The sequence below is a fragment of the Enoplosus armatus genome, chromosome 6 (genome assembly GCF_043641665.1).
Source record: "Enoplosus armatus isolate fEnoArm2 chromosome 6, fEnoArm2.hap1, whole genome shotgun sequence".
Lineage (NCBI taxonomy): Eukaryota > Metazoa > Chordata > Actinopteri > Centrarchiformes > Enoplosidae > Enoplosus > Enoplosus armatus.
The window spans coordinates 15,559,821-15,573,212 of NC_092185.1; the positions used below are offsets into that span (position 1 = coordinate 15,559,821).

At 38.5% G+C, this 13,392-nt stretch overlaps 1 protein-coding gene across 1 annotated transcript; it reads right to left on the reverse strand.

Annotated features, from left to right (window-relative positions):
• Window positions 1–866: 866 nt before the first annotated feature.
• On the reverse strand, window positions 867–12,367 carry parvb (parvin, beta). The gene is given in 14 exon segments (XM_070906875.1): window positions 867–2,806; window positions 4,487–4,559; window positions 4,653–4,754; window positions 4,855–4,923; window positions 5,038–5,099; window positions 5,694–5,713; window positions 5,832–5,890; window positions 6,380–6,495; window positions 6,952–7,092; window positions 8,983–9,085; window positions 9,211–9,281; window positions 9,670–9,759; window positions 12,067–12,132; window positions 12,135–12,367. Coding segments are annotated over 14 exon segments (1,164 nt in total). The 5' UTR covers window positions 12,250–12,367; the 3' UTR covers window positions 867–2,729.
• Window positions 12,368–13,392: the final 1,025 nt, after the last annotated feature.

The following is a 13,392-nucleotide window of genomic DNA, read 5'->3' on the forward strand; positions in this document are numbered from 1 at the left end:
TTCAGCACTCTGAGAGCGACTCGACCAAATCCAGTGACTTCAGCTGAATTGAGTTCCTTATATGATGTCAACTCCACAAGCTGTCAAAAAACAGCGATATAAGAAGTGGAGGGCTGCACTCTATCTGAACACAGCCTCTTGTGAATTCTACCAACACAAAAAGGTCTGACTGTACTCGATTTCAAACCTCTGCTTTAAAAGAAAATAACATGTCACAGGGTCGAACAGGAAGATAAGCACAAATGAGAGGATGTGGCACAGAAGAAGGCTGCACTTCCTCTTTTTGATACTGGCTTTTGCACGGTGTTTTCTGATAGGAGCGTTTATCGGAACTCCATTTGAGACTTTAATAACAAGTGTGTATCGGGAGAAAGAGAACAGGGGAGACTCTCGGGTGCAAATGTATTGTTTGGAAAACCACACTTCAGGAGGGCTGAGAGAAACGTGACACTCAAAGGCCTGAACCACTCAGGCTCGACTCACACATCTCCATCTGTGACTGACCGGATCAATTTGCTGTCATCTGGTCTCCAGCCTTCTCCATTCTCCGACAAACACACCAAAAAAAAAAAAAAACAGAAAGAAAAAGATTGAGACAACAAAACAACAAACTCTGTATGTGCACAGGCCTTGTTGAAGAAAAGAAAAAGGACCACCTATCAGCCAGACGAAGGGGCAATTTGGGGGATGTGGAAGGTTACCATAGCAACAAAGAATTGAGACAAGAAAATAAAGGCCTAAAATAAACCCATAATTCCTTTAGCTAAACCCAAATTGCAGGAATTGGCTGTTCCAAAGCCAATCTCGCTCAAAAGCCAGCGCAAATCTAACCTATCACACACATAAGAGATCAAATGAAATTCTCATTCTGTTTGATTCCAAGGCATTTATTTCTCGATAGGCAAGATAAAAAAAACGCACAGGGGTGAGCCAAGTGGCGCAAGCGCAGTTTAGATTGACTCAGCCACTCTCTCAATAATTCAGCCCGGCTCTAAAATGGATGAGTAGTTGTGCACTGTACGTCTTAGCAGGTCTCCAGGTGGCACTGCGGGGGGTTGGGGGGGGGGGGGGGGGGCAGCAGGAGAGCAGTGAGACGTCTAGGCCTCCTCGGAGACTCGTCTGAAAGGCCGGTCAATACAAAGATACTCTGACTGGGGCTCTCCCGGGATGGCGAGAGCACACGCTGCACTTAAGGCAGGAGGCAACAGCTTTTAAATATGGCTTGAGATGTGATGTGCATAGTTCAGAGTAAACAAGAACTGCTCACAGTTCCTTCAGCTGTTGAGTAAAAGCAATTATACTATATATATAGCTATAGTAAGAATATACAAAGCATTTTCATATGTTATGTAATCTACAATACAGAGTATTTCCAAGTTTCTTAAAGGGATAGTTCAACATTTTGGGGAAATATGCATATTCGCATTTTTGTCAAGAGTTAGATGAGAAGATTGATACCACGCTACTATCTGTCCATTAGAAATGAAGCTACAGCCAGCCGCAGATTAGCGTAGCTTAAAGATGGAAGCAGGGGGTCCAGCTCTGCCCTGCAGAGGCAAAATGCAGCAACAACAGTGTATTTGGTCAAGTTAAGAACTGAATCTGACTTTTTGATATGTTTTACTATATACAGTTTGTTGCCCAAGCTGAAAGAAACTTTAAAACGTTTTTTTCTCAATTGCTTCAGTAGTTACTTTTTGTAATAGTAGTTAATTAGTTTTTACACTTTGGTTTTTAAATGGATTAAACAAATAAGATATAACGTGTTACGTGAGTTTTAGAGGTGTTGGTAGGAATATTTTGTTACTTTTGAACCTCAATGTTCCTTCTATGTCAAAGGGTTATAAGTAAAATTTGCAATTCAAATTGCAAATGAATGAAGGGAGATGGATGTTTCGAATGCAGTCTGAATGGTAAAACTGTTCTGCCACTGAGAAGTTATAAATGTCTAAAGTCAAGAAAACTGTCCTGCAAATTTGAGGATGTAGGTTACAGGGAACATCAGTAGGCCCACAAACTGTAGGAGGGGGATTTCAACATATTGACGCAGGGAAACATAAATTAAACATCTGACCTAGAGAAAAAACATGGCTGAGAACATAAAATCCTTTGAAAGGTCTCCTTAATGTGTCATATTAAGAGGATAATGAGGTGGGGAACATGGAACCCTTGGAACATAAATACTAGGGAACATGGTGCTACCGGCTGCTGGCTTAATATTTAGCATACATAAAAGTGGTTGTCAATCTTCTCAAACTCTTGGCAAGAAAACGAATAACTGTATTTCCCCAAATTTTGAACTATTTCAAAACTTTACACAAAGCAACATTAGATACTATATAATAAATAGTATGTATAACAGCATTTCCAACTTTCTTAAATATGACGATGGAGAGTTGAGACACAAATGTTTTCCAGTTTTAACATTCTGCCCTCATTCATTCTTCCCGTGACGGCTGTGTATTCAAATGCAGACTAAAGGTTGCACGGTTTCCTGGGTTGCAGTTAACATTCAAGGAAGGAATAAATAAATTCTGACATTTGGGGAAGATTAAATACTAACATTCAGAGCATTTTTCAGGCTACTCCCCATGGGTCTTTTTAAGTCCCACATAATGATGACTTTCAGTCCCAGTTGGTCTCCTTCAGTGTTCAGACTGTAATGCATAATATCAGCGCAGGCACAGGGCAGTGTTCAAAGTAATATCAGGGGGTGAAAGTGGAAAAGTTCACTCTGAGTTTTTGTAGTTGGTGAACAGGTTGTAGAGGACTCTGAGGGTGGACTTGAGGTTCAGGTTGACAACATCTGGAAAACACAATTGAGACAGCAGAGATCATTAGAGAATGCTGAACTTGAACTGTTTATTTTCAGTAGGAAGATTTAAATTTAGACCTTTGACATGTACAACAAGTAATGTTATAAGAGAAAAATGAGATCCTCGGGTGGTGCTGACATAAAATCATATTTACAATGCAAAGGAGCTTCTTCTAAGATTGCTGGTGGACTACTTTCCTTCGAAAGGTCATTTGTAATTTTGGCAACGAAATGGAGCTTAAAATAGCTCCTAAGAATTTGCAAATGATTATAATATGATGCATTACAGTAACATGGTGTACTACATAAGAGGGTATTTTCTCATCCCAACTAGGTCTTTGTTAAAGGATTCAAGCCAGACACCATTTTGTTACAGAAGAGCCACTGCATCACCATTTAAACTCGGATTTCTTAAGCTCCATTAACAGCTTTGGGATATCTACTTTCATTTATAATCAACCTGCAGATGTGCACAAACCTTAGCAAACCGTATGCTAATCAGAACACATAAACTGTAGTAGGAGTGCAGCTATTAAGATAATATAATAATAAATGTCCAATTACTGCAAAAATTGTGAGAGGTGATTGCAGGTAGTTTTTGTTTCCTTTTTGGCTTAGTCGGGAAACAGTGTGAAGAAGGGAAAATCATTTTTTAGCATTAATACAGAGTGGAGAGAAACAATATTTACATTTTAATAGTGTATTGTAGCTTCTACTGGTTCAAGATTCAAATATTTATCAATCACATATGCAATTGTGCATTAACATTTGTTGCAATCTCCAAGGACTGTGCATAGTGCAAGTATAATAAAATAGAGACATTCAATAGGGACATTTAAATTAGCAAATAGTATGTACAATGCATTAAGTAATAGAATATATAAGTAAGTAATTAAAAATTGTATGTGGAATATGGAGAAATATGGGACAACAATGTGGAGCAAAATGTTAATATGGCCACTGTAAAGGATAAAAAGTAGGATGTGATGTAAAGTAGCTCTGAGAATTATGTATGTATACAACAGGGAAATATACTGTACAGTTAAATAAATAGATATTTATTATATATTTAACCTTAGATGTGCAGTGACTCTACAGAATGTTAGCATCTCTATTTAAATTACACAACAAAAAAATATAACATATTGTCCTTTCAATATCACATTCTGTGAATTAAAGTGACCGACCAGCACCTGATATTAATTTGAATGCTTCAGTGGAGTAAGTTTAAGCAGTTTCATTTTGTGATCAGTCAACTGTATTAGATCTACAGGGGGTTTGCAGACTATAATGGGTTAATAACACTTCATTGTGAAAAACTAACAAATAATCATCATAACAGCAACACCCGCATGAAGCCAGAAAGTCATATTTTTATTATTTAACTGGACAACAAAGTGAAGGCGAGAGGAAGAGGGCTGAATGAACTCAGCGCCATCAATCTATCATTAGAGTTTAAGAGTGAAGCAAGGTTTCCACCTACTGGACAACCCCTTAATATGGCTGCTACTGTAGGACGTCAACCATTCAACACCTTTTTTTAAAAGGTCCCTTGTCAGTGTAAGAGACTCATAATCTCAGTCAGCCTCCATAAAATATCCTTCACGTTTTATGTCTTTTATTTGATCTTGTAATAATGTAATATGTCTCTACTGTATGTCTATAAAATACCTTCTGGTCTGGCTTTGGGTTTCTTCAGGCCTCCATCCTGCATCAGTTCAAAGGCAAACGCCACATTGTGGACCTGAGGGGACACAAAATGGAAACCCAATGTACTGAACCGTAAAAAAATCTTCTTATGTGACAAACAAATGTAACTTGTTGAGGATATAATCACCTTCTGTTCGAAGCTCTCAGGGGTGAGGAAGAAGTTGTACAGAGGGACAAAGTAGTCTTCAAGCAGCCCCATCAACAATACCAGGTACACTCCATCAGCAAACTGCAAACACACACACACACACACACACATCTGATTTACAGCACATCAAATATTAAATCTGCATATATCGATGCTGTAGATGAACCATCAAATCTTTTACCTGAGATTCCAGCTCAGTAACTTCCAGGTTGAGCTTGTTCAGGTGTTTGTTCACGAAGGTGATGAGAGACTGGTAACAGGATCCACAAACAATTCATTATTCTGACAGCACAATTAGAAAACAAAAAACTAATATCCAGTGATTATACTATCCATTATCATGTAAAGAAAAGGTCTTTAATACCGTTTTTACTACATTGAGCTTGTCAGGTGCATGATCCAACAAAGTGTCAAACGCATCCCTCTCTGTTGTAAAAAAGAAAGAATTCAAAGGTTATGAATACTTAAAGGAATAGTTTGACATTTTAGGAAATGTCAAAGGTGTCAAAAAGATAAGATCAATACCACTCTCAAATCTGTCCTTTAAATATACGTCTACGGCCAGCAGGTGGTTAGCTTAGCTTAGCATAATGACTTAAAACAAGGGGAAACAGCTAGCCTTGCTCTGTCCAAACGTAAAAACAATCCACATACCAACACTTCTAAAGCTCACTAATTAGCATTTTATATCTTGTTTGTTTAGTTCATACAAAAAAAGTGTAAAAACGACCAGCTGTGGTTTTACGGGGAGTTATGGGCCAGACGAGTTCAGCAGTGACTTCCTCTCTGCTGCCTCGCAACCTCAGCTGAGCAACCGCAACGTTTTTACACTTCAGTCTTTGTCTGGATAAAACAATTTAATGTATTTAACAAACAGATATGAGAGTGGTATCAGTCTTCTCATCTAACTCTCAGTAGGGAAGCAAACTTTTCCCAAAATGTTCTTTTAAGCAGATAAATTAAAAAACAACAAAAGTATATTTCCATAATACGGTAACATGATATGTGGCTGGGACTCACCAAACCTGCCCATCATCATTCTGAAAACCAAAAGAATGAGAGACAATTTGAAAAATACTACAAAAAAAATTGACAACGTTGACATGAGAAGAAGATGATTGTGGATGAAATGATGAATTCAACAGTATCAGCTCTTACTCTGTGGTGCTCGTCAGCTCTTTGGTCACAAGAGACGTCTGCAGGATGCCCTCTCGTTTCTGCTCAAACAAAATCAAAATGCCTCAGTTGCTGCATGAGAGAAGATGAAAATCACATGTACAGACAAGACAATGACAAATACTGAAGGATGACACTACACTATCTATCACTATGATGTGTTAGCCTCATTATATTATTGTTTTGGATGGGTTTTTGTTATTGTCAAGGTTTTAAAGAGCTCTTGGGTTGATTTAAAGTTCCACATAGGCAATTTCTAAGATGAAATGAGTGTATTAGACATTTTATTTGTGATTTTATGAACACTTTCTTGTTCAATTTTGATTTTGAGGTATATTTTGTGTTCTCTGTCTTATGTTGTTCGGCTGTAACTCCCTGTTGTCGCTGCCTATCATGAAATAAAGATTCTTGATCTCAGTGAGTGTTAAATAAAAGTAAAATTAAATAAATACATAAAAACTATACATCAGTCCCTACATCATTGCACATATTGATGATGAATGCCAACCCTGTGTGATGGGACAATTTACCTTGACGACCACCACCTGTACAGAAACATGCTCAGGCAGTCTGATGGGGGCTTGGAAGTGCATAGCGAGAGCCACCAGCAGATAGACAATAGCCACCAGGTTCTTTGAATGGATCGCTGTAACAGTAAATCATAAGAGAGGACTGTCAGCTCTTTCTCACTGAAAGCTAACATAATGTTGTGAGCACTTTTATAAAGATGAAAAGCAACAGTTGGTGTTTTTTTTCAGACAGAGACAAAAAAAATTAAAAGTTTCAAAGGAGCAATGAATGAAGCATGACTTAATTTAACTCTAGTGTTTGTAAAGTTCCACAAAACTCTGTACAGGATTAAATACTTCCAGTTTGCTTGTCTACTACTATTCTAGTTATGTACATCCTGTTGTATAATGTCTTCTGTGGCTGTTCAATGTTAAAATAACCCCAAAGATGTCGCCGTGATGGTCAAGATATGTCAGCATCTGTTGCTTCAATTTTGACCATTCTTTGTTAATCTATCGCCTTAAATTTTATAGAAGTGAAATACTTAATCGCTGGTGTACCAGGGTAAACGGTAAATCCATGTAAAACTCACAGTCCACGCTCCACTCAATGGTCCAGCCATGAGGCCGCAGCAGTTCGTTCACAGCCTCCAAAACCGTCTGAAGCTTCTGTTTTTGGCCGATCTCTGACTGGGTCACCTCGGCCACATTCAGCTTCCTGCCTGACAGCTTTTCTGTCAACAACAGGAGAGATGAAATACAAGATGTCAGCTCAAACACACAGAGAAAGACTTTCCATACACAGAAGAGAATCATGAATAATCATATACAGTATGGTGCAGCAGGTATACTGTAGCAAGCAAGCAATATCTGAGTTAAGAGGCTTTCTTCAAGTACGTGGGCTCATAAACAGATTTAAAAAAGGGCAGAAATCCAAATTAGGTCAACTGATGAAAAAAAAAAGCCTTAATTTACATAAAAGACAAAACTTACAAAAGTGCTTCAAACCAAAAAAGAGCACAACAAAGTGTGTTTTTTTTCATGCCTGGATCAGTGTGGGTTTTATTCATTGGAAAACAAGGACATGATGATCTTGAAAATGTAAAAATCCTTTGGGTGCAGACAACAAAGATGACTTTGCAAAGGGAGACTTCTCTGCTCTAAGCAATAGCAAGGAAGAGGATTTAGGAAGCTTATCTCAAGTGCGTGGGTTTAAATATTTAAAAAAACAAAAAAGGAACCAGCAACACTATTAAAAAAAGCTAATCTAAAACGGGCACTGATGCAATAAAAGTCTGAGATTACATAAGGTGCAAAAGTGATAAAGGAGCGCGAAAACTAAAATGGGCTTTAACAGAAATGAAGAAGTCGCACTTCTCTTGGCAAGATGTTTCCTGCTGTGTGTTTTAATTGTTGTTCTGCAACATATGTAACCAAGTGTCAGTCATATTTTGTATTAGCTGGCATTCTGTTTGAGTCTCATTTGACAGCTGATGAGACAGAGTACAATAAGTGGGAGCAAAGAAGAAGAAGAAACCATTCGGGGTGTGGAGATAAGAATGAGAGAAGATGAAGAGGGAGTTTGAACACAGGAGTTTTCTCTTTGTTTACACAAAACAAAAACATGTGAGGGCCAATCAAGAGAAAGAATTTAAGAATCTACAAACTGTACCTACAGATACATGTGTGACATATAACCACTAGAAAACTAAATCCCATCAATAACTGCAAATGTTATTTTGTTTTTATTACTGTTACTGTTGCAGTTTAGACTATTTTGTGTGAAGTAGAGTCCAACAAACAGAGTAACGAGAGATAGGCATCATCAAAAAATGCTTTTAGGGTTTTATTTGTGTTTTTTTGGGGCGGTGTGTGGGGGTTAAACGTTAGAGGTTGTTAGCATGTCTCGGTGAAATCTGACAATGTCAGGTTTTCAGTCTGCAGTAACAAACAACAGACACAAGGGGGAAGCCTCTCACAGGCCAAAGACACTGAAGCATTACTGGACAAAGCAGCGAAGGAGTGAATACACATTTATCACAGTGGACATTGGAGAAAACAATAGTGTGCCAATATAAATATTTTGACATGGTATTAAAGGACATTTATGGACCTGAGGGTTTGTCATTTTTTCATTAAACATTCATGTGTTTCAAAATGAAAGAAATGTGAATTAAGTGAATTGCGTTTACCAGTAGTCATTATCAAAGTATGTTTTAATGCTAGTAAGGTGTATGAAATCTTGTATATAAAGTATTGAATTATTGCTCACTGTCGGCATTACGTTTAGTGAAAATGCAATATGAAACAAAAACACCTTTATACTAGAGCCACAGGCTGCAAATTAAATAGCTGTAAATTGACTTATTTGCCGATGGGATGGTGCAGCCTGTTGCTGTAGTATAAATATATTGTCATTTCATATTGTGAGTTTGACAAAGGTTTACCACAGAAACTTTGCATTTCCATTAAACTGTAGTACTGACAGTGCATGACTTCAATGTTTTCTACAACAACTAATACTGCAGATTTTCATGCTGGTATGTGGCAACTTGAAGGCCTACAGAAGCTGTATGGATAAAGATGTTGTGAGAGTTGTGACAACAAAGAAACCAACTTCTCACCAAATAACTTCTGGAGCACTTGTCCATCATAACAGTCCTCCTCCAGGTCTTTGACTATGATCCTCTCTTCCTCCAATTCACTGTTGATCCAGTCAATCAGGACCTGGACACACATCATGATGTAATCAAACTTTCTCCTTCTATGTTCTGTTTTCTTTACATTGTTTTACTGCTCTGATTGTGCTGGAGAGATATAATGTTTGTGCACAAAATGTGATCCCAGACTACCTTCAGAAGGTCTTTAAATTTAAGATTTTCCCGCGATGTTGGGTCCAACATGATCCTCTCAGCATTTTCCTCTGATGAAGATAATGTGAAAACATAAAGTGGAGATGTGAGTCGAAGTTTATAGTCAAATTTCCTTTGGACACAGACATAAGTTTTGTCTCACATTAATACAAATCTACAGCCACAAACACACACATACATTGTTCCTATCACTCTCATGTCAACAGTGATTCATATGACAAATGCGTCTCCACTCCACCCACTTTCATTTCCTCCACAAGTCCCTATCAGTCAACATGTGTCAACATATTCATATTATGACCTCAGGAACCTCTGAGCAAGAGAAAAATAGAAAAAGTAGATGCAAGTGCAATATCACAAAGGTTTTACACATTCAGGTAGTGATAGTGTTTTAACATGAGAGATGTAGTTTAAATGTGTTTATGTGTGTGTATATACCCAGCAGCGTGTCCTCTGGATGAATGTCTGTCCCTGTGGGAAGCATGGGAGCGTTGATGGCATTCTTCCCCTCCTCATGGAGATCACTAACTAGTGAGACAACGACACACACACACAAAAAAAACAGGCACAACAAATTCAATAAAACAAATCATACTTCATTGAAAGTCCTGCTCTGAAGTAACTGAAAGGATTATATGAAACAAAATGTGCTCAGGAAGTGACTGAGAACAGTTACTGTATTTCTATTCTCTTCATGGACTTTAGAGACACACAGAGAGAGACTGTGGGACAGAAATAAAAGAAGAAGACAATAAAGAGAAAGCTTGTGACTGCCACTGGTAACAGTATTAGTGCACAGTCACCACAAATTCCCCTTGTGGGGAAAGTGGGGCGTCGATTTGGTGTCAATTTGTAGGACTGGCTCCTTTCCTACGACATTACTTAATTTAACCACCACTTTTCTCCACTTAGTGTTAATAACAGTCAGAGAACAAAAACTGCATTTATTGAGGTTTCACTGGACTCTAACTCACTTTCACACTTTTACCAGAATCTTAAAGGGGAACTCCACCGATTTAACACACCAAAGTCTGTTTACGTGTCTCGAGGAGAACTTGTGCATATGTGAACCAGACCTCTGCTCCTCATCTCTGCTAGAGGCTAGTGGCTCGAGGCTACCTTAGCTGCCACTAGCATAACACACCCAAATCTCTGACTGAACTGTTAGCAGTCGAGTTGCATTGTGGGTAATGTAGGTGCCAGGTGACAAGGAAGAAAAAAGATATCTCTGGGTCTGCGGCACTGATTTTCATCCATTTTACAAAAATCTTTTTTACATAAAATGCTTTTTTAATATATCCTAGTTTAATGTATATATCCTTATTTTATTGTAAATGTCATGATTATTTGATAATACCAATAATGATAACAATAACAATAGTAATAACACTTTTAATAATTTACTTTTCTCTACATGGGCGCAAGATAGTCACAGATTGCATTAGATCAGATAATCAATCATGCTAAACACTAAATTAGAATAATTTGACTCCCAATTCCACATATAAAGTAACTGTGTTATAAAGTATATTCCACCCATTCCCTCTTCATACTGTACTGTATTGTGCTAATAGTATATTCTGCACTGGTGGATGTCGTTGTTGTCAAGCTGTGAGTTGCAGACACTTCAGAAACAGCTTGTGAGAAATGTTTATCCAGTGATTTAAAGCAGCTGCCAGAGCTGTCACACGTCTGTCACTTCCTCACTTTTCTCCAGAGGTTCTTTCTTTTCCACTACAGATTGCATTATGGGGCAGCAGTGTCCATCAACGTCTTATTCAAAAATCAAGTAATTTAAGCATGTATCCTGGCAAAGTATAAAGTCAAAATATGATTAGATATGATATGATTATGATTAAAATGAGAATTTATTTTGATTAAAGGTGACCAGACACACAACAAACAACACAAACACTAACACGCACTTTGAGTCAGGCTTTGAATTGAATCAATTTCTGCTGAGATGCTTTCACTCCTGACTGGAGAGACACTCCAGGGATTTAAAGGCTTTCATCCCCTAATGGCCACATTGCTTTTATCATCCTGCATTTCAATTTGTAAGACCTGCAACAGGCTGGACCACAATCAAGGATCTCAAATCTGTCATTTCATGGACTTGGCTATTTATAAAACCTGCGTGGAGAACCTAGGTGTAGATGCAGTTTAAGCTCTTTTTCAGATTAAAAGCATGTAAAATGTATTCTTCTGACTGAGAATATAATTAAAGAAAGTCTAAACCAGTGTGTTTATGGTACAATCTGGACAAAATCTTAACTTCAAAGCATGTACAAAGAGAAGATTTACAGAATTACCCCGGGAGGAGGGGTCCCCACAGATTTCCTATCTGATTCCTCCTTCTCATAAAAGCTGAATACCGGCTCGAGCCCTGAATCTCACTACAGATCAGCAGTTTGCTTTGTAATTACAGAGCAAGCTTGCTGCATTTCATCATAATTGTGCTGCTTCCTCCCTTCGTGTCCATCTGACTGCATGACTGTAAGACAGAGCTTTGGCACTTCACACAGTCAAGTGAAATGTGGGTGCAAATGGTCAAATTATACAATGAAATTAATTTACTACAGCAGATTTATGCTGAATAACACATGGAAAAAAACACTTTCATCCGCCTGTCCAGAAATATAACAATATCAACCCTCATGGACACACACAAGTCGATTACAGTGACTAGCAGTACTTACACCTTGATGACCTTTTACAACAAGCAACACAACCCATTGCTGGATATTAACCTACAGTGCACTGAGGTAACAGGTCCTGCTTCCCCTTTTACACTTCCAAGTTCCTCAAAGCCCAACATTAAAATCAACAAATTACCTTGTTTCTTCCTCTTGGTCCCACACAGCAGCCCCGCCATGTCCCCACTATAAACCTCCGGATTCTCCCTGATGGCAGCGAGCGAAGAGAGAAAATGTAGGAGTGTGTGTATGTATGCGTTTCTGTGTGTGTATATATGTGGGAATCGCAGTCTGTGGGTCTGAGCAGTGGCAGGGGCGTCATCACGTGTTTATTTCTGTCACAACCCTCCACCCCACCTCTGCGGTCCAGTTACAGGAGACGCTGAGGGGTGTGTGTTGTATGTTTGTGTGTGTGTTTGCATGTGTGTGTGGGACAGGAAGGAGACCCCACACTGGATGTGAACGCACCAACAACTCTACCACATCAGTAACCTCTGGGCTGTCAAACAGTGGACACAGGACAGACTTCACTGACCTATGACAGGTATAGTGTCGACTCCCTTTTAATTTAATGTCCGTATCAATGCATGCAGCGTGGTGTAAAAATAAAATGTTCTCATACAAACAATGCCCAGATCATGTTTCTGTTGTTATAACTGTTAAAATGAGAGGCAGTCTAGTCATTTCACAGCAATATAAGACTTGTTTCAGTGAATAACTCTCAACTCTCAATGAGCATGTGAATGCAGCCTTTAATATGTTTTGCTGCAGCGGATAATCAATCAAGCAGCGGCCGTATTCCTGTTAACAGAATTACACTAATTCAATACAAACCAAAGGCTGCAGTCGAGAACATTTATCTTATGCCAACTTCATTGCACAAATTCATGGTTATTACAAGGACACAGTGATTAGTCAAGACAACAGAAACAACATATGGTCAGATTTCTTTGGCTTTGGAGACAAAAATGTGTAATGAGTGCAATCAGCCTGAAATCATAAACAAACAACGTAAATCAGATTGAAATCTTTTGGTTCCACTGCTTCCGAGGAGGGGGAGGAGCTTTACTGTGACACGGGAGGGGATATAAATAATGCAGCAGTATGGAGAAGACAGACTGGACCTTAAATATAGCTCTGGATATTTACACCAACACAGGCACCAGTGAGTAACAGCAGCCAGGAGACGACAGTGGCACTGAGCATGTTTTAACCATGACAGCTGAAACCCTTAACATTAATTTATTACACCTAATATTCATTCATGATTATTATATGTTATGTACTTTATTCACCTAACGTTGTAATTCTTCTGCTGCTACTTCTCTCTACTCTGTACATACATACATACATGTCTGTCCTGGAGGAGGAATCCCTCCTCCCTTGCTCTTCCCTTAATCATTTATTCATGTTTTTTTGTGCTTTTTTTAAAAAAAAATCCAAATCAAGGGTCACAGGATCGAGG